This window comes from Mesitornis unicolor, unplaced genomic scaffold, assembly GCF_000695765.1.
Source record: "Mesitornis unicolor isolate BGI_N332 unplaced genomic scaffold, ASM69576v1 scaffold3706, whole genome shotgun sequence".
Lineage (NCBI taxonomy): Eukaryota > Metazoa > Chordata > Aves > Mesitornithiformes > Mesitornithidae > Mesitornis > Mesitornis unicolor.
Genome location: NW_010190076.1, coordinates 34868 through 61404, shown reverse-complemented (window position 1 = coordinate 61404; position 26537 = coordinate 34868). Strand labels below are relative to the sequence as shown.

Genomic DNA, 26537 nt, shown 5'->3' with positions numbered 1-26537 from the left:
AGGAATTAAATCTAGGAGCTTGTATTTTTTAGCTGTTTTATCTATGTGGAATGTGCAAAAGTTGTTGGCAGATAAACTTCAAAGGAGCTGTTCTTAGGATGTTGAAGCTCTGAAATGTTATCAGACCCAGCCACAGAGATTACATTTTAGCATTAGTGCTGGAAAAACTTGTGTTTGAAATGCATATTACCTCTCAATAGATAATGCTCTTCCTTCCTTCCTTCCTTCCTTCCTTCCTTCCTGTTTTCCTTCCTGTTTTCCTTCCCTCTTCCTTTCTTCTCCCCTTTCTTCCCTCTTTCCTCCCTCCCTTTCTCTCGCTTTCTTTCCTTCTTTCCTACTGCCAATCTGTTTTTCAGCAGTTTTCTGTTTCCCCTCTTCCCTCAACTCCCTTCCCACCCCCCTCCTTCCCCTCCCTCCTCCGTTCCTTCCTCCCTTTCCAACCTCCTGCTAGTCTGTCTCTCAGCACTTTTCTCAAACATCACTTCCCAAATCATGCTGTGACACCTTGCCAGAACAGACTTTGTGTTTACCATCCAGTGCCTGCTGCTGCGTATCTATTCGTGTATTAACTCCTACAGGCCCTATTGCCTTGCAGAAGGTGGCAGCTGAGGGCTCATGTTTTACTCTTTAGCATTCCTTTCACTGCTGACCCCAAGATGGTCCTCCAGCCATTTTTCCTCCATTTGATTTTCTCTATGTTTAATGTTTCCTGAAATCACTTCTCCTATTCTTACTACTGACATTTGAGTGACTCATCGTGGGAGGCGATATGCGAGACAAGTGACATTAAGATAGTACAGTCAGCCAGTCAAACGTGTGTTTGGACAGCCTATGTCCAAAATCATACTCCTGCCTTGAAGGAGAGCTGGCTAGCTGAGAGGCAACACTGGTGGGTTTCATTAACTGACATTATTTTGGTATTCAAAGTGAGGAAGTTGGTAAATAATCATTAAAATCATTAGCATAGTTATTCACACCTTTGGTGTAGATATTTGGTAACTGGCTATACATCACTTTCTTTGTTTTCTTGGGATCCCTGATGGTTATAGTAGGAATCCACTTATATATGCACGTGCCTGGACATACGTATATTCATGCGTGCAGACACACATGCTGAGACTTCATTAATTGATGTTAATGGCTGGTATTTTTTTATTACAAAGCATATTTCTCTATTGGTCTGTTTGCACTGCTCTGTTTTAGCTGCATCTAATGCACTGGAACTCCACGCTGTACAGCAGCATTGATGAGGCAGTAGGGAAGAAGCACGGCATAGCTATTATTGCTTTGTTTGTGCAGGTAAGTTTCCTGTGTTGCACTTGTTATCATGCCCTATTGTTTGTCTGAAGAAAATTAGTTCCTTTCAATGTTCTTTCATTTTTAATGATTTCATAGAATAAAATAATGCATGACTGTATTCTGTTCAAAAGATACTTCTCTGTTATGTCTTTTGTGTATGTGCTAAACAAGTAATTCTTGTTTAAACAGGATATTGAAAATATGTTAGTTAAAGAAGGGATAATACAGAGTTGGCCATCCCTCCCTGTGTCTCTGGCTACAAGCAGACCTCCAGAATGAGGGCTGTCAGGATGCACAGGGGCTTCACTCCCTGTGCTTTTCTCCATTCCTGACCACGCTTGCTGCTTGGAGATTGAGGAAATATACAGAGGAAAGGTAGGGGGAGGAAAGCCTACTAACCCCTTGGCACAGTCCACACCCGGTAGTAGAATTGTGCTTTTTTAAACAGAAGTGTAGAAGTTTTACAAGTTTTTTTTTCACAAGAGACGAGTGTGTTTCTTCACACAGGACAAATATGAGGTAGGATCATATTACTTCTCAAAAGACCCCGGACTGTTCCCCCCTAAAAAAAGGGGAGCAATAGAGAGCATGTTCTAGACCCTCAGAAAAGCCTGCAACGAGGATGCTTAAACCTTCCATGGGAGAAGGTGTAATGCAAGCTGGGAAGTTAACCCCGTAATCTAATTGCTGTTGAAGGTTTTTCAGGGGCTGCACCCTATAAAGAAGATTTTCAGTTTTAGTCTTCCAACATTCTCATCCTCCTTGTGAGAAATGGCAAACTGTTTTATTTAAATGGGTTTGGAGGAAGAGGTTTAGAGTTTGTGCTTAGATCAAATGGATTTTTTTTCATGATGATATTAATTTGTCATATTTCATTAGAAGTTTGAGTGCCTTTGAGCTTTACCTCTGTTTGAATTTAAAGGTACATTGGTTACAGCTCCAACAGTGAGATAGAACTGCTAAAAATGGAAGTTAGAAAGTCTTTATCCTCTCAGTTATGTATCCTAGAGGGCTGTGTGATAATTGCTTATGTAAGTCACCTTCTAATTCCAGCAGAGGTAACCTTCGAGTTAGTTAGAAAGTTATATATAAGTTCTTAAATAAATCTGAAACTTCAGTGATACATTTTCCATTTCTGGTCTCTCACCTTCAATAGAGTTCTTAAGCATTGCAAACGGCTTTTTCATTAGCCAAGAAAGGCATCATATAATTACAGTGAACTAAGGAAAATATTATTTATGTTGTTTATTAAAGGAACAGGGAGAGGAAATTCGGTGACCGTTTTTCCTGTTAAAGATGTGAAAATATAACGGTTTTGCACCACAGCTCTCAAACACATAATTTTAAGGTCACTGAAAATATTTTTACTGATTTCAGTGACATTCCTTGGTGATTATTAATTTAAAAACAGCATCTTTGAAGTGATTTAAATGTCTTTTACCCACTTCAAAGGTTTTAAATGACAATTCCATTCTGAAACAACAGAAAATCCTCTTAAATACCTAAAAATAACAAACTACCTATTGTTGGCATTCAGTTGTTTCCTTCCAGTGACTACTGTGGCATTTTGTTCCAGGAGAAACAAAAAGCAAACAAGTTTTTCAGGGTCCAGCTGTCCTGGTCTCACTCATGCCCACTTTATTCCTCTCCTCACATGTGCATGCGTTGGCAAAGAAATCAAGTGGAAGGCTGTTCTGAGCCCTTCTATTTTGCCAATGTTGTTCTGAAGGTATAAACCAGGGTCCTAGAATGGGCGATTTAGATCAGAAGCATCTAGGATTGACATTCATACAAAATAAGAATTATCTTATTTCAAGAAGGGTTTTCTTTTGAAAGCCCCATCTTCTGTGCCTCAAAGATGTTTGGTAAAAGCAGTGCTGCAGGCTGCTGGGAGCCCGGCTTTCGCCCACAGGATCACAGAGGTGTCGTGATGGAGGGGATTTGCCATTCTGTGCTCTGCAGGCAGTAAAAAACTCCCCAAACTTCGGAGATACCTTGGGCCAGATTTGCAACACTGTGGGAACAAATTCAAAAAGTGTCTATCATGCCTGTTCACTCTGTTCCTTTCTGTGTACTTTTCTGACAAAAACTGGTAAGGACCAGCTGTATCCTTGGCATTTATATGCCATAATGCTGCATGATTTTGACTCCTCATGCAGTATATGCTGCAAAACTTACCAGACTTGACTGTGACTCTTTCTCTTGTTCTGTGAGTTTCTGTTTCTGCATTAAAGTTATTTACAACTCGTTTACTTTTGACTGGTGTCTTTGCAGTGATTTAATTGAGTGGAGTTGCCATGTATCAGTGTATTTGGTTAACGCGAGGTTGTGTAACTAAAAACAACTATGGGACTTACTGTTCTGGTTGGCCTCTGTCTTGCCTCCCAGTTTCAGAAATAGCAAAATACTGAAACTCAGCTTTGCTTGCTGTATTTCAGATAGGAAAAGAGCATGTAGGCTTAAAGGCTGTGACAGAAATTCTCCAGGACATCCAGTACAAGGTAAGGCATTGTCTGAAGAAATGCTTCTTCACTGACCAGATGGAGAGTGAGAGTGAAGGGTGTATTTGAAACACTGAAGCCAAGAGAAGGGTTTCAGATATGTCTGTACTAAAAGCACACAAGAAAGCCATAGTTTGATGGTCTTCATCAGAAGCTCAGCATTTTACAGTAGTTACTTCCTTCTCTGATGGACAGAAGATTTGATCTTCTATACCAGTAACTGATCACAAGTACTACCTTTTTAGTGATTCACACAGTGTGAGGGCAAGCATTGCAACATGTTTAGTGAACACCAGCACCAGCATCTCCAAACCTACCTGGTTTTAATTTGTTAAGGAAAAGAATAGATGAACTGAGCACCTGTATTAACTTGCAGTGGGCAACCAGCAAAAACACAATGCCATCTTGTCAGGTGGATTATGTTTGGAGATCCTGAAGGACATTTAATAAGCCTAGCAGGACTGAGAAGATATGAGTGCTCTCCAGGACTGCTGATGCTGTCTTAAATGACCTTGGGCAAGTTACTTCCATCTCTCTGCTTCATGGTCTCTGTCTGTAACACAGAAATAACCATATTTACCTTTGATTTTAAAGGATTGGAGGTATAGTAGTGAGATGTTTTGTATTAGTCTTGAGAGATTAGCCATTCACTGTAATGCATGCTGAAGTGTAGAAAAATGAGAAGCTGTTATTAGAAGGAGTTGAAATTCTTTTAGTCAGATAATATACAGTAAATTTCAGTCATGATGTTTAATATTACAAACTCTTTGTTTATGAAGGTGTCAGGGAAAACAGTAGTGTATGGAACTCTATAGTTTCATTACCAAAGGGACAGCCAAGTAGAGGAAGGTCATGAAAGGTCTAGTCGTTGTGAGTGTGTTGTACGAATGATGTTATAACAAAGGTCAGCATCAAACATACTTTTGACATGCATAAAATTTTCTTGCATTAAATATGTGGAACCAGCATTATTTTATTAAGTGTTAGCCACGTTGATCAAGGTAAAGCTCACTTTGGCCTTTTTTTAAAAACTCATTTTGTGAGGAACCTCAAAATTTCATGTAGAGAATTTCAAGGCTGGGACCTGGAAGGAGCCCAGGTACTAAAGGCAGAAAGTTGACAAATTGCTGAGATAACCTTAGAAGTGAAAGAATAAAGAAATGTGTTTGTGTAGTTGCAAGGACAAATGCGATGATGATTAAATGAGGGCTGTTAATAAGGTTGCTTTGCACAGAATTCAAGGCTTAATGTTATAAGATCACAGTGTGTTTTACCTCTCCATCCATCATAATTTTAATAAGAAACTAGATATGAAATTGATTTGTATTCATTTTTTCAGGGAAAGTCCAAAACAATACCCTGTTTTAATCCCAACTCTTTATTACCAGGTAGGTGCCTTTGCTTCCTTTTGAGTGGGTGGATTTCTAGCTAATTGCAAAGGCTGAGGCAACCTTAATCTGAAGCATAGTCTTAACTACAAGCCTGATAAGGTAGTAATGCATTTTGCACTTAGTGGTGCTAACAGGGATAGGGATGATGTCGCTTTGGAATTTAATGATAAATCTGCACTTTTGGTGTGTGAGTGGGATGTGATACTGTGGTCCTTGCACTGCTGGCAATGGCGTGGCTGGCTTTCTTGGTGATTTGTCATCCCACCTAGAAGGGCAGATATATGTAGTCCTTTCTCCACTTCGACATGAAATAGGAAGCATAAGGTTACCCACTTGCAAAGGTAGCTTTCTGGCAGCATCAAAAGGTAATGCCATAATGTAATGACAGTGTTATAGCATATAGAATATAGAATTTGCAATGGGAGGCAAGTTCAAATTCATATAGTTAAAAATTAAAGAGTAACAGTAAGAAACAACCACTTCCTCTACCTTGTCTTGAAAAAAAAGTGATTTTAAAAAAACATGTTTCTACAAGAAAAATATTTCTGCAGGGAATCCTTCTGAGATAAATCTTGTGCCATAGTGGCAAGACCTTTAATTTTTCAAATCAATTAAGGCTTATACTGAACTGTATTAATTATATCAAAGTAATGTTTTTTAGGTTGCAAAGTCAAGTGCTCAGCAATTAGGAATTGCAGGAATTAAGGCTGCCTGTGCCCCTTCATGCATATGTGTTATAAAACATCTTTTAATTGTGTGACTGTAAGTTATTTTTCACAGGACCCCTGCCTCACAGTTCCTGTTTGATGCTGATCAAGTCACATAAACCAAAATTTTCATAAGTCATCCCTAACTATGTGTTCCTCATTTTCTAGGTGCCCAACTTGAGATCATGGGGTCTGATTTGCAGAAGTGCTGAGTGCTTGCACCTCCAACTGAAGTCAATGGGAGCAGTGCTCTAACTGTTTTAAGTGCTATAGAAAGTTAACTACTCTGAGAAATCAGGTTCTAAGCATCTCATATTGAACACCTCAAATGAATAGATGCATTTGACCTTAACTTCTTTGTGCCTCAGTTCCCCAGCTTTAAAACGTGGGGGTAATCTGTTCTTTCTAAACACACTGGGGTGCTGGAAGGATAAATTAATTCACATTTGTGAAGCACTCAGACACTGAAGAAATGAGTGCATTAGAAATATGTAAAATGAAAAAATGTGGTCCTTCTAACAAGCAAGATTTGAATAGCATGGGAAAAAGAAGACCAAGGACCATATATTGTACTGAGAAAGCCAAATGTTAGTAGATGCTTGTCAAAATAAAATCATCAGTCTTTGCAAAGAAACAATGAAAGCTTCTCTAGAAAAGACATACACAATCATGTAACAAGATGGTGTCACAGTGCATGCACCGAATGGGCTGAATTAATTCTTGCAGGACTTAACTTTTGAGTGTTTGACAATGCAACTTGCTTTCAATGGGTTTGCTATGTAATTCCCTAACTGAGAAAGAAAATTACACCAACGAAACAAAATCCATTCACTGACAATCACAGGCTTCATTAGCACGATTTAATTCTACTGATACTCCTCTCACCTAGTGGTGAAATGGCAGTGGCAAGCTAGATCAACCAAGCAAGTTTATTCCAGTTTCCAGCCTCCCATCCTGTCCTTGTCAAGCTAGTCACAACCTTCCCCCTAGCTCTTCATGCCATGATTAACCAGCCCCTGTCTCCAGTTCCTCTCAAGGTTTGTTTTTTGCCCCCTCCTTTAGAGTGGGGCAATTTCCTAGATGGACTTCCTAAGCTGTGTCGGGGAGTCGTTTGTGAGTGTAGCCTACAACAGCAAAGGAAAGCCCTGTGTAGTCTTACTTAGGAAGTGCAGTGTGACTGGAATCTCTGTGGAATTAAAATAATTAAAATCAAACATATATGTAGAGTTAAAACTCTGCATGGACAAACCATTGCAAGTTTTCTTGAGATACAGCTGTTTATTCTAACAGTTATTTATAAACCTATCAATAGGTTATTAACTTACTAAAATAAATTTATTCTTAAATAAACCTTTATTTTTTTCCTTGTGAAATTCGACTCACTTTTCTAAAGCTAGGAGGCACCAGTGCATCTCAAAAAATACATCACCAGAACTGTGAACTGAAAAATTTGACTTCAGTTGTTTTCACTGAATTTGTCTAAAAAATGAAATACATTCATCTTCAAGACATATCCAAAATGTAGAAGTCAGTTTAAATTTGGTCACCATTGCCCCTCTACCATCAAAATGGAATGTCTCCTTTAGCTTTTGACACTAACAGGAGAGACTTCCTATTGAATTGCTGCCTTAGTTTAAGGAGTTGTGCACATGTTATTTTTCATACCTATAAAGTGGCTTTTTCATCTTCAAAATACTCATCTGCAGTGGGCAGTTCCTGTAATATAATGATCACAAACTCATGTACATTCACATGAGAAAGTAGTGGACAGTGGCAGGTTATACCTTCACACCTTAACGTGCAGCATACTAACTTCATCCTGTGAGCAAGCCCATGGCTATTATAAGCTGTCATAATTGGAAAGACAATTATCTTCCTTAATGTCATTAAAATTCTGCATTTCTCTTAATTTCAGATCCTCTACTGCGTGACTACTGGGTGTATGAGGGCTCCTTAACCATCCCACCCTGCAGTGAAGGAGTCACCTGGATATTATTTCGCTATCCTCTGACAGTGTCCCAAGTACAGGTAACAGCTGTGCTTAAAGTGACCTTGGAATATGGTTATAAGCTAAAGGTTATAGCGTGCAAATATATATATATCAGGACATTATATCTGTTCTCCTTGAAGATCCCATTAGATCAGTGCATGGCTTTTCAAGTAAAGGTTAAGCCTTTTGAGTCACTGAAAGCAATGCAAAGGTCAGAGATGAAAGACCTTGTTATCATTTATCATCTGCATTTAAAATAATTCTTTATTTAAGTGAAATAAAAAGAAAGAAAGAAGTCAATGGGCAAAAGAAATTCAATTCTTTGTAATTGTAAGCTTTCAAATATCGCTGCTTTTTGATGTTAAAGGAACATAAAAGAACAGGGAGAGACTATGTCCTGGAGAATAAAAAATGTTAACATAGTACAGGCTAGCTATATTGAATTGAACGATATTTAACTTATCTTGTTCTTTTTTAATTCTGTTTTATAATAAATGTCAAATGGAAACTACCTATTTAAATTTGGTTTCACAGATACATATTTAAAAGGTGTTTTTTTAAAAAATAATATCTAACAATCATGTGAGCCTTTCTATAGAAAACATTTCAAATCTGTCTACAAATAATTCCAGTAAAAACAATGAAAACTCCTGGTGAATATTTTCCTGCAGTCTGTGAATCCCAGCTGGAGAAATGTGAGTGTGATTTAAATGAAACTATCTAGAATCCCTGAAGACAAATGTGTTAATTTTCATTGGCTGCTCTGAAGGATGTGCAAACAGAAGGGGAAAAATGTATAAAAGGTGACAAATTCTCATTTAAGTTATTTCAGCTTTAATAATCTAAATTTTTGCTAGGAATCCCAGAACAATATTTTAACAATTTTAACAATGTGAAATTGGCAGTGTTTCTTTTTGAATGACAACTGAATTCTAGTTCTAAACATAGGATAAAAGCAATAGCTCCCATAAGCTTATTTGTATGGTAGCTGCAACTTAAACGTATCTCATCATGAACCTGGTATTTATTTGCTTGTGAAAGAGTAAGTCTTAACATCTGCTTACTGCTGAGTAAATGGAAACAGAACTCTCTTGGCATTATTGAAATCAGAATAAAGTTTAAAGACAGCACATTTTACAGCTTCGCAGGTAGTTGTCTGGATATGATATGGATAAATAAGAGGACTTAATCAGGTGTATAAAGACCTGAGACATTGTATATTTTATTTCATGCTAGTTGTAGATTTTGTTGTCTCTACTCCCTACTAATACAGTCAGTGCACAGAGGAGGGCACAGTTCCAGCCATCCACATGTGGTGGAAGATGGCAGGGGAGTGAATGAAAGAGGAATTAAGCAGAGAAATGCAACTTTAGTTAACATTATGATGTGCTTATTTACCACAAGAGTACAAGATGATGTAATGTGGTGTGAAAGGGATAAGTCTTCAGAAGAGAATATTGTGCCACTGATGCAAAACCCCGTAGTTCAGCATTGCTTTCTTGCTTTAATTACTAAGCACATCTTGCATACTTCTCTTTATCGGAGGTATTTGCGTATGTACATCGTGCCTATGAAAAAGAGTGTGAATCATGACCATGGTCTTCTTTAGCTGGTTTTTGTTGCTGCGTTACTTTGATTGATATAAGCCAAATCCAACAAGAACATTGCAGTGATGAGGAGCTCACAAGTCGTGGAGGGGCTTGGGTGCTTATACTTTTCCCTGCCACTGGCACAGTACGCAGGTGAGACGTGGTGCTGGAGCAGAGTGAGAGGTTGGAGCAGACTCATGCCAAGATGATCCACAATACTTTGTACTCGTCGTGGATCGCAATCAAGTAGAAAAAAAATCCTCACTGCTGGTTGTGAATGCAGCAGCCTTAAAGCCAAAGTTGTGCAGAAAAGAGTTACTAAGAACATGAAGGACTTTTGCCAAGGTGGGATAAAAATTTTATTTGCGTCAAATATTGCTTTCAGTTGTCACTTGAGAATAAAGACAGAGACAAGTAAGACAGTGATTCTGAGTTTCTAAAGTCAAAAGGGACTGAGAGTTCTCCAAGATGCCCAAAATAAGATTTTGAGGGTGCCAGAATATTTTGCTATAGCTTGGGCATTCAAGATTTTAACTTGTAGTTAGCATTTTGGCTGCAATTAAGTATCTAGCTTCTTTTCTGCATGTGAGCAAGAGTGCCTGTGAGAGATTCCATTAAGGGAGAGATTAGAAATGCAAGGGCTTTTGTCTATGGAAAATAAGAGGATGTAGTATAACAGATACCATTCTGAATCATCCATGGAAGGGTGGTAAATGCATTTAATTTTATTAAGCCTGCTTGTAGTATTAAAGCATAAATATCAGTGCAAATGCTTTTCTAATGGATTTAAATACATTTTTACATGTGTCATTAACTTGCAGAACTTTCTTCTGTGGGATACTAATGAGCACAGCCTGTGAAACTTCAAGCAATTTATATAAACACTAGTAGCATCTGTGGTTATAGCCAGTTAGAGGGCTATCTGTTTTCATTTTGAAGGCCATAAAATAATCAAGTTCTGAATGACAGTAAAAAGTAACAATAAAGAAAAACACAGTGTGATATGGAATAGGTTTTATTGACTTCCTCTGATGAAGCTAGTTAATATATTGGAGACAAGATATTCACATTCTCATTTTCTGTAATTAACATAGCAATATTGATTAGCTTAACAAACTGTGGGTCATAAGTGGAAAATAGGAATAAAATTACAATTCTAGTTCATAGTCACATCTGTATATTTTCACATCTGCTTATTTTGATACAATGGAGAAGTAACTGTTTTGGCCTAGGCATAATAGGCTGACCATTGCAAAAGAGAAAACCTTTTTCCATTTCTCCCGAGGACATTTATAGGTAGCAAAGTTCAACTGATGAGTTGATTTGCTACTGATCTAAGTCAACGTTAAGTGAAAGAAGATTCAACTCCACATGCACCTCACTACAGCAGGTGGGATCTGAGTGCGTTGGTTATAGGAACAGCAGAAGAGCAAGCCAGGACTGCAGCGTCAGGATGTGATTTCTTGGAGTCCAGTGCCGTTTCCTCACTGAAAGTTGTCTTCTTTGACATGAGGCTTCCCTTCAACCAGAGAGCCGTTTCCTTCATGGGTGGATCTGTCGGGTCTGGATAAAGTGTGTAGAGGACTCTTCTGCCCTGGAGAATTAGGGTTTTGTAAATCTGGTTCTTGGAGTTTTATTACTGACCTCAGTGGAAAAGAGCTTATTTGGAAAGCTGCACCCTACAGTGCTCTTTTTCCATATTCCTGCCCTCCTTTTGTCGTTTCTATCATCCTCACTTGTCTTACGTTGAAATATACAGCCCAGATTGAACTGAGTTGACTGTGTTTGTGAGACACCTTGCCCATGCGTGTACGCTGCTGAAATGCATTGGGGAAAAAATAGAAAACTCCCTCCTACTAGCCCAGTAAAAAGCAGGAGATAATTGAAAAAGACTTGCTCATGCTTCTTTCCAGTCTGTTTTTTAAAAATTGGAGTTGTGAATAATGTGCTTTGTGGTTCACTGAAGCCCAGAACAAGTACATTGTCTAAGCTGCTCAGAGTGGGGATTTTAAACAATGATATGGTGAGGAGCTGTCATTCTGCTCTACTCATAGTCAGACTTAACTGCTTTTGTATTGAATGGTGAGGTCTCTAGTCCTTTTGTCTACCTCATTCAAAATCAAGACCTCCTAAAGGACAGAAACAGTAACCAGCTTATGGAACTGGAGTGGAAATTGTGCAAAATTTATGTAGTTTGTGAAATAAACACTCTTGAGATGTTCATGGTATTCTGTTCACTGAGAAGCAGGTTTATGTTCTTGGAAGGTTTCATGGAGGTACATGAAATTTTAAAGGAAAAAAGATAATGCTTCTATTGCTCATATAGAAAAAAATGTTTGTAGAGAAAACATACAAATTCTTTGTTTTGTGTGCTCTGTTCTTCAGCAAATATTTATGTGAAGCAGTAAAAAGCTGTATTCAGGATGTGAACACAGGGAAGTGGTAAAAACATTTTTGCAATATTCCACAAAATATAAACAAAATGCTTTTACTCAGTAGAAATGTGGCTGTTAATATTGTGGGTTTACCCTTTGACTGGTTAGAACTTGATCCTGAATTTCAGTGTGAAGAGGCCTAGGTCATCTTTAGTGTCTTCTGGGCATGAGAAGAACTTTTGTAATGGCCATTCCTGTTGAAAGTGTGTGAATATCCAAGGGGGCTTAGCCTTGGCAGTCCTACAGGCTGTACTTCACAGCATTGATTTTGAGAGCTTGGAAGGAGATAGTAAGTGGTTCCGCATGAGTTGAAGCAGGATGAGTGGGGCACACATGGAAATTTAATGGGGAAAGTGGTATCAGCACAGCTAGTGTCCTTTTGGACAGAACCACTTCTTGCAGGTGAGGCAGACTACCACATGTACAGAGGGTCTCTGTCACAGGGGTCTGAACCTTCTGAATGAAGGACTAAACAAGGAGGCTGGTGGTATCAGAAGCAATTCTCCCTCAGAGTAGGGCTGCAATTCTTGACTTTTCTGAAGGCTAAAGAGCAGGTATGGAGATCAGGTCAGTCCCGCTTTCCTGACAGAAGAAACAGAAAGCTGCTTTGTGAGGAGTGCCTCCTGAAGAAAGATTTCACGGTGGGGACTAGGGCAGAACATTTGTAATAGTTATAGTAGGAGACAGCTCACAAATGCCAGCTTTGCAGGGAGTCTGCTCTTCCCTCTCCTTCATCTGTCTTTGTTTGAAATCTCTCATTCTTAAAAGAATAAACAAAAGCCACATTATTGTAAAATACTCCTTCCTTTCAGACTTTCCAGAATTGTTTCAGATGGTAAAAGAGACCACCTTTACAAAACCCATTCAGTGATTTATCAGTACTTTACTGGCCCCTGAAGACTTTTTCAGTTCCAAACCTGTAGTGAGTTTGCTTTAAATAAACATTAAAATAAATTTTCCAAACTAGGGATCTGCCTCTAAAAGCACCTTCAAGGAGCTTTACAGTTTGTTTTTTTTTCATCTTTTGAGTCTAAGCTGTTGCCTTATATCTCAGCTGCAAGAAGTCGAGTGTTGATTTCTAAGCACACTGTTTTGTGAGGAAAATACGGCAGAGCAGAGCTAGTCTCTAGATCAAGTAAATAAGTCTGTATTGTTTCTGTCATAGCGGAAAGAAACAGTGAAGACCGTTGTCTTACAGGTTACAGTAAGGAAATATTCTCTGCAGGCAACGTAAGAACAAAATGCCATTACCTGCTGTTTAGTACCTCATTTCTTTTAATTCTAGAATCACACCTGTATCCTCCCTGTAATCCTTCTCTGTAATTTCTTAGACGATTAAATGATTAAATACTTCAGGTTCTGTTTTGCCTTCTGTGTAGCTTCAGTTTCAAGTTTCAGCTGAGCTGGATCGTGAGGCATCACAGGGTCAGTACAAGTACAAAGGCTCAGGATAGAGGAGTCACTCTTCAAGTGGGTTTCCAGTATCCAGCTAAGATAGCATATCAATATGCCAAAGCAAAACCAAACACATTCTTTTTCAGTAGTTGTAACTACTTGCTTAAAGTGCCAGACTCTTAAAAGCAGCACTGTTGAACAATATTGATTTTACTGGTTTTTTATCACACTGTGCTTGATGCTGATACCAGAGATGGAGGTGGGAGCTGCTCACATTCTTCCCTACATCAGACAAGATTTAGAAAAAATTTAAAGGAATCTATAAACTAGAAACATATTTGTTTTAGACCAATTGAAATGTTTTATATTGATTTTTGATTGTATTTGATTTTGTAAGTACATACATTTACAGAACTTTTGAAGTGATATTTTCTTTTGATTGGAAAAACCTTTTTTTTCCATATAAAATGTCAAGAGACTTCCTCGAAAGCTGAGAGTCTGTTCAGAATTCTCCTGGTTTAGAAAAGAATTTTTCTTTAAATGATGCAACAGTTTCACTGGAAGGGATTCAAAACAAGTTATAGTTGACCAAGTTATTCCTGAAATGCACTTGTTTGAAGAAGACCAGAATGATTACCCCTATGTCACATCTGTGAGGTTGGTTCACAGAAATTAAGCTACAATGGCTAAGAAGGTTATAGATACCAAAAGAAATTACAAAAAAGCAAAGGATAAGTTTCCCAAGCCATGTGCATAAAAGTTCTTATTTTTCTCTGCATGTTAAATGTTTTGGCAGTGCTGACAACTATCTTAAAATGTTATTATGATGTATATATATGGTACCTGAACACTCCGAGTTTCAAAGCTGCAGAAGTGGCTGAGCAAAACTGATTTTGATCATGACTTCCATAGTGAAGAATGTATCTCAGCTTCTTCATGTCTGTTTTTCTACCTTTCAGATAGAGGAATTTCGTAGACTGAGGACACATGTTAAAGGTGCTGAACTTTTAGAGGGCTGTGATGGAATCCTAGGAGATAATTTCAGACCAACTCAGCCACTTAGCGATAGAGTCATCAGGGCTGCATTTCAGTAGCAGAAGAGGAAGGACAACAAAAATAAATCTTTATTCAGGTAAGTGAAATCTTAGAAAAAATCAAAACATTGAAATAATTTTCATGGGGGAGATTTAGCTAAAGGAGAAAATGCATTAAGTTCATTTCAGCCAATGTTATGATATATTGTCACAACTGTAAATTTTGACACCATACTGTTTTATTTTATGATATAATAGTTTGGTTACTATTAGGTTCTTTAGTGGCTGGAATCTAATACTTGAAATATTTGTACTGACTTCAGTAGGCAGTGGATCATGCACATGATCTAACAGATCACAGTTGCTTCTTGTAGCTTTAAATTTCTCCTACTGCAGTGAGCGACAGCACAGTATGCCTAGGTGATGTGACAGATTTTCCCACTTACTGAGGTTCGCTTGTTGATTTTTTACTGTGTTTTTAGAAGACCAGTCATTGGTAAATCTTTCTAGTGTTATTTGTTAAAAACTAGGTTAGTAGTTCTAGAAGGAGGCCTTTAATTCTCAAAAGAGGTCTTTTTTGGGGATCCCTTCTCTCTGCTTTACAGTGTTCTTTCTCAGCCAGAGTGAATCTTGGGCAAGGCCAGTGCAGGTACACGAGGAGACTAATTGACTTCTGCCATGGCTAATTTTTCATATTTAACTCATGAAAGTAGTTGCTGCTTCTTGTGATATTTTCAGCCTTCATTGCTTTACAGAGCAGGAATTTAAGGATCATGTTGAATTCAGTGCATAAGGGCTAATACACATGCAAACTTACATTATCCCCACTTCAGTTTTTAAAACCTCCCATGTCATCTTCCCCTAGCCTCTGTCGGTTACAAGATAAATTCTCTCAGTGCTCAACAGTTGCTCCTAAACCTCATTATGCTTAGTTAATCAATGTTTAACTGTAATGAAAAACCTGCTAGTGAGATTCTTGGAGAGTTAAAGAAAATTTGCTATCAAGACAACTGGTTGCGTTGAAAGTAGTGAGTCAAGACATCAACATGTATAGTTGATTTTGTAATGAAGTGGCCCTACCTTGATACAAATAGTAAGAGAGCTAATCTGGGAACTCCTCAAGAGACGAATGAATCTGTTCACTTGCTTTCTTTAATAAGTCTTACTACTTTTTAACATAGTAATGTTTTTCATCTACAGTAGGCTTGATTTAAATAATAAAAACATTGGGTACTCCTTATTACCCTATTTTAGTGGTATAATCCATTATAAAAATACCTTAGTTTTTCTGTCTGCACATTTCTTCAAAACCAGATTCTCACAAGAGAACCAGTTAATCCAGAATTTCACCTGGAAGCATGCTTCTGAAAGGCTTTTGATACACCCTTTTGGGTAAGGACATTTATTTGCCCATTAAATTCTTGCCCTATTTAGGTCAATGATGGAACTCCTTAGTTCATGTCAGCCTCTGTTGTGGAGTTAAGCCTTTTCAGAGCATGCTCTGAGTCCAGCCCCCAACTTCATATGAAATTAACAAATGATCAGGCAGCAGATAACCCCTAAAAGAGATTAATAATTCAGAGCTTCCAAAAATGGATTCATTAAAAGTGAGTGGGAAGATTATCTTTCCTCCTGCATGTGACAGAAATTATTAAATGAGCTGACACAGTGCCCAACAATTTCATGGTCTTTCCATATAGTATAAGTACTCAGTATAGAATATGCATCTAAATATTTTTGAAGTATAGGTTTATTTGTATTTTCTAACCCTATTTAATATCTGTATCTCAGAATTTAAACAAAGAAAGCAAAACAGTGGTCCTTTTATTAATGTTGTTTTCTCATTCTCATATTTAATTTTGGGCACATCCCTAAGCACAGTTCTCAATTACATGGTTCTCTGCAGTCACCAAACGTCGTCACTTTAATCTTGAAATGGATGTTTCAAATTCATCCTGGCTTCTGCATAAAAATTACTTGGGAAAATCATAGCAATATTAAAGTACAATTTTTCTCAGAGAGTGAATAATGCCCTCAGGCCCGTGCAGGTAATTCAAGTCTGTAACAGTGAAATTACTTGACATGCTGAGTTTGAATTTTAAGCATGAAAGAGTTTCCTTTACAATGCTGGAATTGAAATGTAAAAATTTCCCTTCTGCTTTCATGTTTGAAATTTTATTACATTTGTCAATACTCATAAAGATTTGTTTTAAATAATAAGATTTATCTTGGCCATACTTCACAAAATAATCTGCAGTTTTAATTCTCAAATGATGGAATTTTTAATGTAAAATGGTAGTCCTCACTGTAGAGCTATGTTAATTATGGACTCTGAAGCACTGAGAAAGAACTGTGACTCCTGGCATTGTGAAGCCCATAGAAGAAATGACACTTGGGTCTCTACACCTGTTTGAATTATTTAGCAGAAATTCATTTGGCCAGGTCTTCTTTTTCATTTTGGATGCATCAGTCCAAATACCACTGAATCAATCAAGGGTTGACAATATATTCTTGCTATTGAGTTTGTCTCTGTGGAGCTGGAAACTAGACATATGAAGTGTAAAAAGAAATCCTGTGGATTTGATCACCTTTCTTCTATACAAAGAGGGAGAAAGAGAAGAAAACAATGGTACCTACTTTGTAGTGGTTTCCTCATACTGTTCTCTTCAGGAGGAAGGTGTTGAGGAACAGTAGCTTCTCACACAGACCTTAGACATCCTCAGAAAAGACACCTTCTTCTCCTTCATAGGAATGGGTAATGATCCTTAAGCTGAAACTGCTGACAGTGGCTGAATACTGCTGTGAAGACTCAGGAGCAGATGGGGAGGTCATAATTTGCAGGATAGAATCTACATAGTGATCCAAGAGGGAGCATTTCTATCTTTCAAAGAGAAGATTACCCTTTATTTTAAAGCTGTAGCATGTCTTGAATATTGTAACTACAAAGACACTGATACACTTCTTTTCTGACATGACACCCTTCTGCCAAGGCTGCTAGAACTCCTGTCAGTAGAGTTTTCAATATTTGCTTTTATTCCAAGACGGTGGAACAGCCACTGTAGTACACCCACTTGAAGAACGTTGAGGAACATTAGCTTTTCATGACCTTTTCAGTCTGCCAGGGAAAGAAGGAGATGAATGTTGCCGTATAATTGTTGTACACACAGGAGTAGAAGGAGATTGCTTGAAAGGTCTAATTAGTTTTGGCTGAGTCAGAATGGAGGTTCTATGCATGCAATACTCACAGATCTTCAGAACATCTGCTCTTCAGCCTTGATTGAGGCCTTGACAGAGCTGAATCTTTTGTGGCTTATGATCAAATGGCATATACTGATCTTGGATGCAATTTGTGGTAGTTTGTTGAATTGAAGGTGGAGGTGTCACAAATGTGATTTATCGAGGTGTGTAATCTCAGGTAAAGAATTGGGGTTTTTAAAATTTGTTTTAATGTCTCTCTGTCATGAGAAAGATCAGATCTCAAAATACCCCTTCCAGTTCTAGAACAAAGTTTGGCCAGACTCTAAAAGGAGCCTTCAGGAGGACACAACAGGTAGAACTTCATCGCTCCACTGCTCTCTCTAACCTGATGGGCTTTAGAATATGTTTGGTTCTATCTAGCTGGCCTCTTTTGACTCATCTTTTCTGCTAAAAATGCATCTCGCTTCTATAGCATAGAGTTAATGAGTACTTGGACTCTGTTATGTGGGTGTTTTTGAAATATATCCTTTATAGAACAGCCTTTACATCCTTTTCTCTTCTACAGTCGCCAAAGTATTCAAATCAATTTCTTTCAAAAAAGCCATATTTTGCTTATTTCCATCATATCCATTAGTAATAGAACCAGTCAGGTGTTAAGAAATTTGAAGGGAAAGCTCAGTACAAATTTACTTTCAGACATGGATGGTGAAAAAATTTGAGTTCTCTTTTAGACAGTGAAGAACAGTAGAATCACAGAATAGTTGCAGTTGGATGGTGCCTCTGGAGGTCTGCTAGTTCAATCCCCTGCTCAAAGCAGCATTAACTACAGTTGCTCAGGGCCATGTCCAGGGTTCTGAATATTTTCAGTATGAAGACTCCACAACCTTTTTGAGCTACCTGTACCTCTGTTTGACCACCCTTGCAGGGAAAAAGATTTTTCTTAACATTAAATGAAATTTCCTGTATTTCGGTTTGTACCCATTGCTTCTTCTCCTTTCACTGGATACCACTGAAGAGTCTGGTGCCATCTTCTGTACTTGTTCTCATAAAGTATTTATACACATTGATAAGATCCCTCTTGGAACATCACTTCTTGAGGCTAAACAGTCCCAGCTCTCTCAGCCTGTCCTTCTATGGCAGGTGCTCCAATCCCTTAATTATCTTGGGGCACATTGCTGGTCTCACTCCAGTATGTCCATGTCTCTTTTGAACTGGGAAACCCAGAACTGATCCCAGTACTGCAGGTGTTTCATCAGTGCTGAGTGGAAGTGAAGGATCATCTCCCTCCACCTGCTGGCAATGCTCTTCCTAGTGCAGCCCAGTAGGCTGTTGGCCACCTTTGTTGCGTTGGTGCATTACTGGCTCATGTTCAACTTGTTTTTTACCAGAACTTCCAGATCTTTTTCTGAAAGAAAAGAGAGAAAGGATAAAATTGTGGCTTCTCCAGTGTTACCGCTAGTTTTTTTGACACTACATTCCTCCAGTTCTCCTGGACATTGTTTTTGTGACTGATTCAGAAACTCCTGAAAAAGCATCAATTTTTATATACACAAATGCACATAGACATTCATACATAGATATACATCTTTGGTACACCTCAGATTGTAAGTGGCTGCAAGTTTATCCAATGTCCTGTAAAATATGATAGCAGAAATTAATTCGACTTAGAAATCATTCTTAATGTAATTACCATTTTCCTAGTTGTACATTTAAGATTAGAGGGGAAAAAATAAATTACCTCATAAAAATACCAAGGTTGTGTTAGGACTGAGGAACAGGAAGGAGTAATTTAGGGTGGGAGGAATGGAGACTGCATGCCTGATACTGCAGAGACTGTCCGCGTGATACTGAGAGGTCTGAGCAGACAGGCAGAAATTGGCACAGTGTTATTTTCACAGTAAGGAAAGAGGGCAATGTGGTGGCTGTATCCAGTGTGTTTAGTGAGCACATAGTGCAGATTAATTGCTTTTGAAGCTGCTGAGCTGATCTTGTGGCAGCAAAACTATGCTGCCCTTTCCATAGGACATTGAACAGGGGATCAGTGCTGCCAGTGGGAATAAGCTAGTACTAAACAGGCAGTGGTGCACTCCTCTCTTCGTGGCATTTGTATGGTAAGTAGATTATGGGATATGAAGGGCCATTCAAATACAAAGTGAGGTATGAGAAATGGAGGATTTCTGTCTTTGAGAAATGGAGGCAAGAGTGGCACTGTGCTAAGGTCTATATTTCTTTGCCTAAGCAGATCTCAGTGAGCCTTACATTTGAATGGAGATTTGTGTTACCAATCAATATGTGTCTTTACTCCCGGTTTGCTAGTAGCCTTTGTAGTTCCTGAAGTTCACAAGCAAGTTGCTCTGTGGAAGTTCCAGCACTTGGGGATTTTACGCTTTCCTGTTGCGTGGATCCAGAGCTGAAGTTAGCTTTTGGCAGTCAGGCATCATTAGGCTACTATGACCATTCTTCTCTTTTTTTCTGGTTTTTAAAAACAACAACAAACAACACCACAAAGATTATCAACACTAGTCCTCTAGAAATACAAACACCAATTTCCTACATTTGATTAAATGAGTATTTATGCTGCTTCTCAGCAAGTGATTTTTCATCAGTCATTGTTTGTCTCCATGAGTTTAGGTTTTGTGCTTAAAAAGCAGCTGGTTTAATTGTTAAGTTTCAGTCTTTGAAAGAAACTCAAATTCCTGTTATCAACAAAACCAGCTATTGTTCTCCTGTTTTTAAGAGCTTATGTATAGTGCTCAACACTCTGCTGCCACTTCAGAGTACTTGAGAATGTGCTTACATTTGAGTGTGTGACTACAGGACAGAGGGCCAAACACGTTTGGCTTGTGAGCCACACACCATAATCGGAGACCTACCAGAAACATACCAAAACTTTTGAAGTCTTCAGGGGACCAAGAACTTCCGGAATGGCTGAAAGGTGGTGCCTTTTCAGTTTGCTTCCCACTACTTCCTTGTAATAGAAGGGAATGAGGTGTACACTGAGATTGTAGGTTAACCCTGGTGTTGGCAGCCTATCTTGTTTTCCCACTGAAGAGGATTCAAATTCATGAGTAGCAAAACACTTCTGTTGCTCATGTGACATACTTCTGACACAGGAGCCACAATTTAGGGATTTGGTAGCCGCAGACCACCCAAGAGTCATAGACTGGTCACTGCCATAGGAGGAATTTGTGCTGTGTCCAGGCCAAAGCGTCAGTGCAGGGAGTGATCAAGGCCTAAATGAGGAAGAAAACCATTTTGAGTTGTACCTGTTTCCAGAATGAGTACCATGTTGGGGTTGTCCTTGCTCAGCCCTTTACTGAGCTCTTCTTAGAAATACACTAGTATTGATGAAGGAATGAAAAAGAGTCAAAATCCCTTGGCACGTAAAGAAGAAACAAAATACTGTGCTTCCTTTTCAAAGCTAAAACAATCATCAGGTAGCCTAGGAATCATACCCCAGCTTATGCTTTGAGTAAGATACCTCATGCTGACAGGAGCTCCCAAATTTCTTGACCTTTGACTCTGTATTGGCATCACACATTCTTTGCTATCCACAATGCACTATTATCAGCAGCTTTTTTATGAAAAGCGTTTTGCAAGTATCATTTCCAGCTGCTTACCATGAACCATGCATGGTTTGTACACTACTAGCTGGGAAGTGATAATGTAGCCAGGAGTGCTTGTTGTAAAAAGCACACTCATAGCATGTTTATTGCCAATTGCAACACAAAATCTGGAGTCTGAACACACACTGAAACTCTGCTGTGTTATTTTCACTTGTGGGGAATATGTTGCAGATTAGTGGTGAGGCAAACTGGTAGGAAGTTTAAATAATCTTTGATAAACCTACACCTCCTATTTAAAATACAGAGACTCTAGATTAGTACATGTAAGATATAGTAATGTAACAGCTCTCAGATGTCAAGAATATTAGAAGAAAATACACGTCTGACCACAGACAGAGAAGAAAGCCTCCAATATGTGTTCCTTCTTTGGCAATGTTATACATGTTAGGCAGTGGGAGTACACTCTGTTTTACCTAAATGAAATCACATAAGGAATTTTAAGCTGAATATTATGACTCCGTTGGAACTGAGGATCCAGGTAGTTACAGAATTTGTGATTCTAATTATTTTATATGGATGAAACCAGTGCGTTGACAGTGTGCAAACAAACTCTTGCTAAGCAGACAGCAATGTTTTGAAAATAAATAGCAAACAAAAGGGACCAGATTATTTGGGTTACTGAAAATGTTTTTGCAACTGATAATTGTCCCTCAAGGAAGAAAATACCAGCAGTGACTGTTAGCAGTGTTTTATGTCTAACACCACAGTTTATGACAGAGCAGTGCTACAAAGCAAAAATTATGCATCCCCAGAGCTAAAGAGAAACAAAGGTACGCTTTACTTAGCTAGGTGTTGTTAAATGCCCACAGAACTAGAAGTAGACTCAATAAATTGTGACCTTTTCATGGAAGGAATGCAAAGTGTTTCCAGAAAGATAAGGATTCATAAGATAGTCAGTCCTCTTTTCTGAATCCATGCTTAGCTGTACTGTCAGGTACTGTTTTTAGGAAAGTATAGGATAACGGTAATGTGTAGACAGCGGTAAAGTGGTTTTGCCACCCATGTTTTTTCAGTTTTTAAAAAAAATTGAAACCTTTTGGTTTAACCTGTTGTTAAGGAGAAGGTGGGAAGATGCTTCTCCAAGGGAAAAAACCAGAGACATTGTGTGAGACAATAGTGGCAAGGAATACAGTAAGTCAAAACATGGAAAAGCTCTCCAAAAGCAAATGGACTACTTTTAAGTAGGAAAGGAAGTTTTTGATGTTGTGTAGTGATCTTGACCTAAGGCTGCTGCAGTGGGGCATCTTATTTACTTCCTATCAGATGGAAAGGCATATTATCGTGGCCATTCTATTGCATTTCTCCACAGTCTGTTTATTTGCACTTTCTCAATGCTTTTCGAAGACTTTGAAAAATAATCCTTTTCACTGAAGTTTTCTTATATCTTGTCTTTTAAATGTGTTCTGTCTATTACAATGGAAACATTGGGACCTTTGGTTCTTAAAAATGTACCTGCTTGGCTCTATCTTTGCTTCTGCCACTGCTCCTTGTCGAGATAAAGTTACAGTCTTGCATTTATCCCAGTTTTATACAATAAAATGTCTTCTCCTTGAGGAATCTAAGTACATAAAATTACTTATGAAAGAATTAGAAATAAATATCCTTGGAAACATCATGATTTTTTTACATTCTGGGTATGTTTTGTGAATTTTGATTGATCATCTTAATATTTCTTTTTTTTTTTTAAACCACAAGCATTGTGATGATAGCTCTCAGATTTCCCATGTATTAACACTTTATGGCACTGATGCTGAAAGCTTTTCTTCGAGGATGGTTGTCTGATCTGTAGAGGACTCCACCAGACGCACTGTGACTCTAATACCTGTAGGACTCAACCCAAGCAAAGGAAATTTCAGAGACAGAAATATAATCTATAAACAAGCAAGGAATCCAAGCAATTTTCTGAATATAATACACACATCCATTTGTACAATTGTAGATAAAATACTACATTTCCAAAAACTTTTCAGGAGAGCAAGAGAAGAAGGTATCTTCATATCTACATGAACCTTTAGCCTGAATAGTGTGTTACTTGACAACATGTATTATGGAACAGTGCTATTAATTCAGCACGATAGAAAAATTACTATTAAACAAGAATAAAGAGTAAACATGAATAACAACACTGCCAATAGATACAATCAGTCTTTTGTCAGACAATATGTTAAGTATTTCTATAACAAACACAACTGAAATCTTCAGCCTCGGTTGTAATTAGGCTCCTTTCCAAAAGTAATCCATTAATACAATAGCTGCCCAAATCCCAGTTCAACTTAATTTCACTGACTTTGATTTTTGGACCAAAAGCATTAGGCTTGAACTAGTGAAAAATGTACAAAATGTGCATTCAATTAAGGAGTAATTATATACTCAATCACTGTTACATCACACTAGGGATTATCCAAGAAAGAAGAGAGATACTATTCTCTGCAGTGTATAAAACAGTTTTGTTAATTAGTTTAGCACTAATTGAGATTGAGAAAGTGTCATTGTGTCACAGCATTAGTTTGCCTACGCAGAACCTTAAGAACACAAAGTTTTTTTGGTTATTTTGAGCTTACTTGCTCAGATTTTTCAGCCTAATTCTCTGATCCAGTATCTTCTGTCCATGCAAAAGGAACCTTTCTGTTCACTTCAGGGAGGGGGTTGGTCCCTGCACGCTCGTATCAGTAGCCCATGGAAAAGCACGCAAAGAGTTTTTCCAGAGACGGAGAATAACTTGCTCTTATCACATGGAGGTTTTTTTATGTTACATCTTTGTACCAAACCCCAGGAAGAACTGGGAATCCTCTGTGCTGTTACATAAAGTGTAGCCGTGGCTAAAAGCAGCTGCTCTTTGAAGGACTTACAGCCTCTCTTAGAAGGCAGCTGGTAGAAAGTGCTTCAAGTTGACCATCAAATGATCCTGCTGCTAGACACCATGAGTTTTGGGGGTACTGGATGATAACCAGGGAGCACATGGAGATCACAGCACAGATTGTCTCTTGGGTAGACACTGACTTTTTAAGAGCAATGCTGGTGACTGACAGCCTCTGCACACCCTTCCTCTTTAAGAAAAGAATTGGGGCAATACCAAGGACAAATACAGGCTGGGTAGGGGAGGATGGATTGAGAGCAGCCCTGAGGAGAGGCCTTGGGGTGTTGGTTGACAAGATGCTCAACATGAACCAGTGATGTGTGCTTGCAGCCCAGCAGGTCAACCTTATCCTGGGCTGCATCACAAGAAGTGTGGCCAGCAGATCAAGAGAGGTGATTCTGCCCCTCTACTCTGCTCTGGTGAGACCCCATCTGAAGCTCTGGGGACCCCAGTGTAAGAATGACATGGACCTGTTGAAGTGAGTCCAGAGGAGGGCCGCGAAGACAATCGGGGGCTGCAGCACCTTTCCTATGGGGACAGGCTGAGAGAGTTGGGGTTGTTCAGCCCGGAGAAGAAAAGGCTCTGGGGAGACCTTATGGCAGCCTTCCAGCACTTAAAAGGCCTACGGTAAAGATGGAGAGAGACTCTTTATCAGGGACTGTAGTGATAGGATGAGGGGTAATGGTTTTAAACTGAAAAAGGGTAGATTTAGATTAGATCTTAGGAAGAAATTCTTTACTGTGAGGGTGGTGAGACAGAGGAACAGGTTGCCCAGAGAACTTCCCAACCCTGGAAGTGTTCAAGGCCAGGTTGGATGGGGCTTTTGAGCAAGCCGGTCTAGTGGGAGGTGTCCCTGCCCATGGCAGGGAGGTTGGAACTAGATGATCTGTAAGGTCTTCTCCAATCCAAACCTTTCTATGGTTCTATGAAAAAGAGTGGGAACTCTTCTAGATAGGTGTTGACCTGCAATTGTAGCCCTAGGTGAACATTTGCATCCAAGCATTTAGGGATTTTTTGTGTTTATGTACTGAGCTGTAGTTGGCCTCAAGATAATCTCAGGAAAAAATGAGATTCTTAGTACAACAGAATGAAATGATTCAGCACTCTCATACCTGCCACTTCTGAACTGAGAAGCTCTGGGGCAACCTGAGCAGCTGATTTCCTAAGGGTATGCTGAATATCATGAATATGTGTTTGCATGAAACCAGGTATTGATTTATCTCTTCTGCTAATGAATATTAGTGCTATTAGGAGGGACAAATCAAGTGATTGCTTTCTATCTCCTGAGCCTACCTAACTCCCATGAGATCTGTGTACTCAGAAGTTCATTTGGTAGGGCTTCTTAAATGGTAAATGATAAAATTTTCTCTGTGACTAGTATATTTTCCCTTCTAGTTTACTGCCATGCTCTCCACATTAGAATCAATCACCTGACTGATTCAGAAAGCCAATTGTAAAGATCTGTTTCAAGTTAATAATTTTACCACTGCATTTAACTTACTGCCATTTCCTCCCTTGTTAGTAAATCTTCCAGCAATGGCTTTGCCCTAAAAGTGAAGAATCAGGACCATTATGTTACTGAAGTGTATACCCTGAAACTGCCCCCACCTGCTGTCACAAAATCCCTGCTTTTAGTTTTCCCTGTCTCCCTGACTGGACATAAACAGTCTTTCAGACCCACTGCGGAGGAATTTCAGTAACATAATTGTTCCATTCTCTTTTCAGAGAGGAGGAAGACAATGCTCCCACAGTGCCCTCGCATGAGAAATGGAAACTTTTGAGGCTGCTGCTTCAGTTGAACCACAAAGCCTGTATTGTTTGTCTTCATCTAATTCAGCCTTGATAGACAGCTGTGAGAGTTGGTCTGTCCACATGGTTCAGTGAAATTCTGGGAATGGAGTTGTACGTTAAAAGAAGGAAACACACTAAATCTTCCAGGTCACACTGTTAACTATTTTTAAATGGTAATTATTATATTGCTTATATAGTTTCTTTGCCATAGCATTCAATAGTTGTCCATAATCCAAATAGTACTAATTTTAAACTTGGTATGAATGTTAATATGTAGAAATACTCATTATCTTTTTGAATGTTAGATTTCATTTTATTCTGTATCATCTTTTGTGCTGTAAGTAACCATCTTTTCTGTAGAGAGAAAGTGCACTCCATAAAGCTAATAAATACATTGTTGTTCACAGAGATTATTATACAACTTCAGAATTAATTTTTAGGCAGAAAGGAGCACCGCTCTGCCAAACCTCTGCACTTAGCATGGTTTGTCTGAATAAAGCCGAATGACATTTGCATTATTAGGAGCCTTACTGAAATAAAGGACAATTTTGAAATAAGGAACATTAACTGGTATAAAAATAAACAGAATCATCTGGATTATTTTCTACTTGGGGAGTCATGGAACTTTGCAAAGTAATGTTCAATTCAGGCAGAAAATGATCGGTCTTTGTTCTCCTGTGAATTATGACAGTTCCATTTATTCTGTACATTGCTGAGGGTGGTG

General features: G+C 38.6%; 1 protein-coding gene across 1 annotated transcript in view; it reads left to right on the top strand.

Annotated features, from left to right (window-relative positions):
• Positions 1-26219, top strand: part of LOC104542063 (carbonic anhydrase-related protein-like) — a 27002-nt gene extending 783 nt beyond the window's left edge. The window contains exons 2-7 of the mRNA XM_010186267.1: positions 1204-1299; positions 3738-3800; positions 5140-5188; positions 7814-7926; positions 14267-14439; positions 25748-26219. Coding sequence (XP_010184569.1) covers positions 1204-1299; positions 3738-3800; positions 5140-5188; positions 7814-7926; positions 14267-14401 — 456 coding nt within the window. The 3' untranslated portion in view covers positions 14402-14439; positions 25748-26219. The remainder of the gene's footprint in view (positions 1-1203; positions 1300-3737; positions 3801-5139; positions 5189-7813; positions 7927-14266; positions 14440-25747) is intronic.
• Positions 26220-26537: the final 318 nt, after the last annotated feature.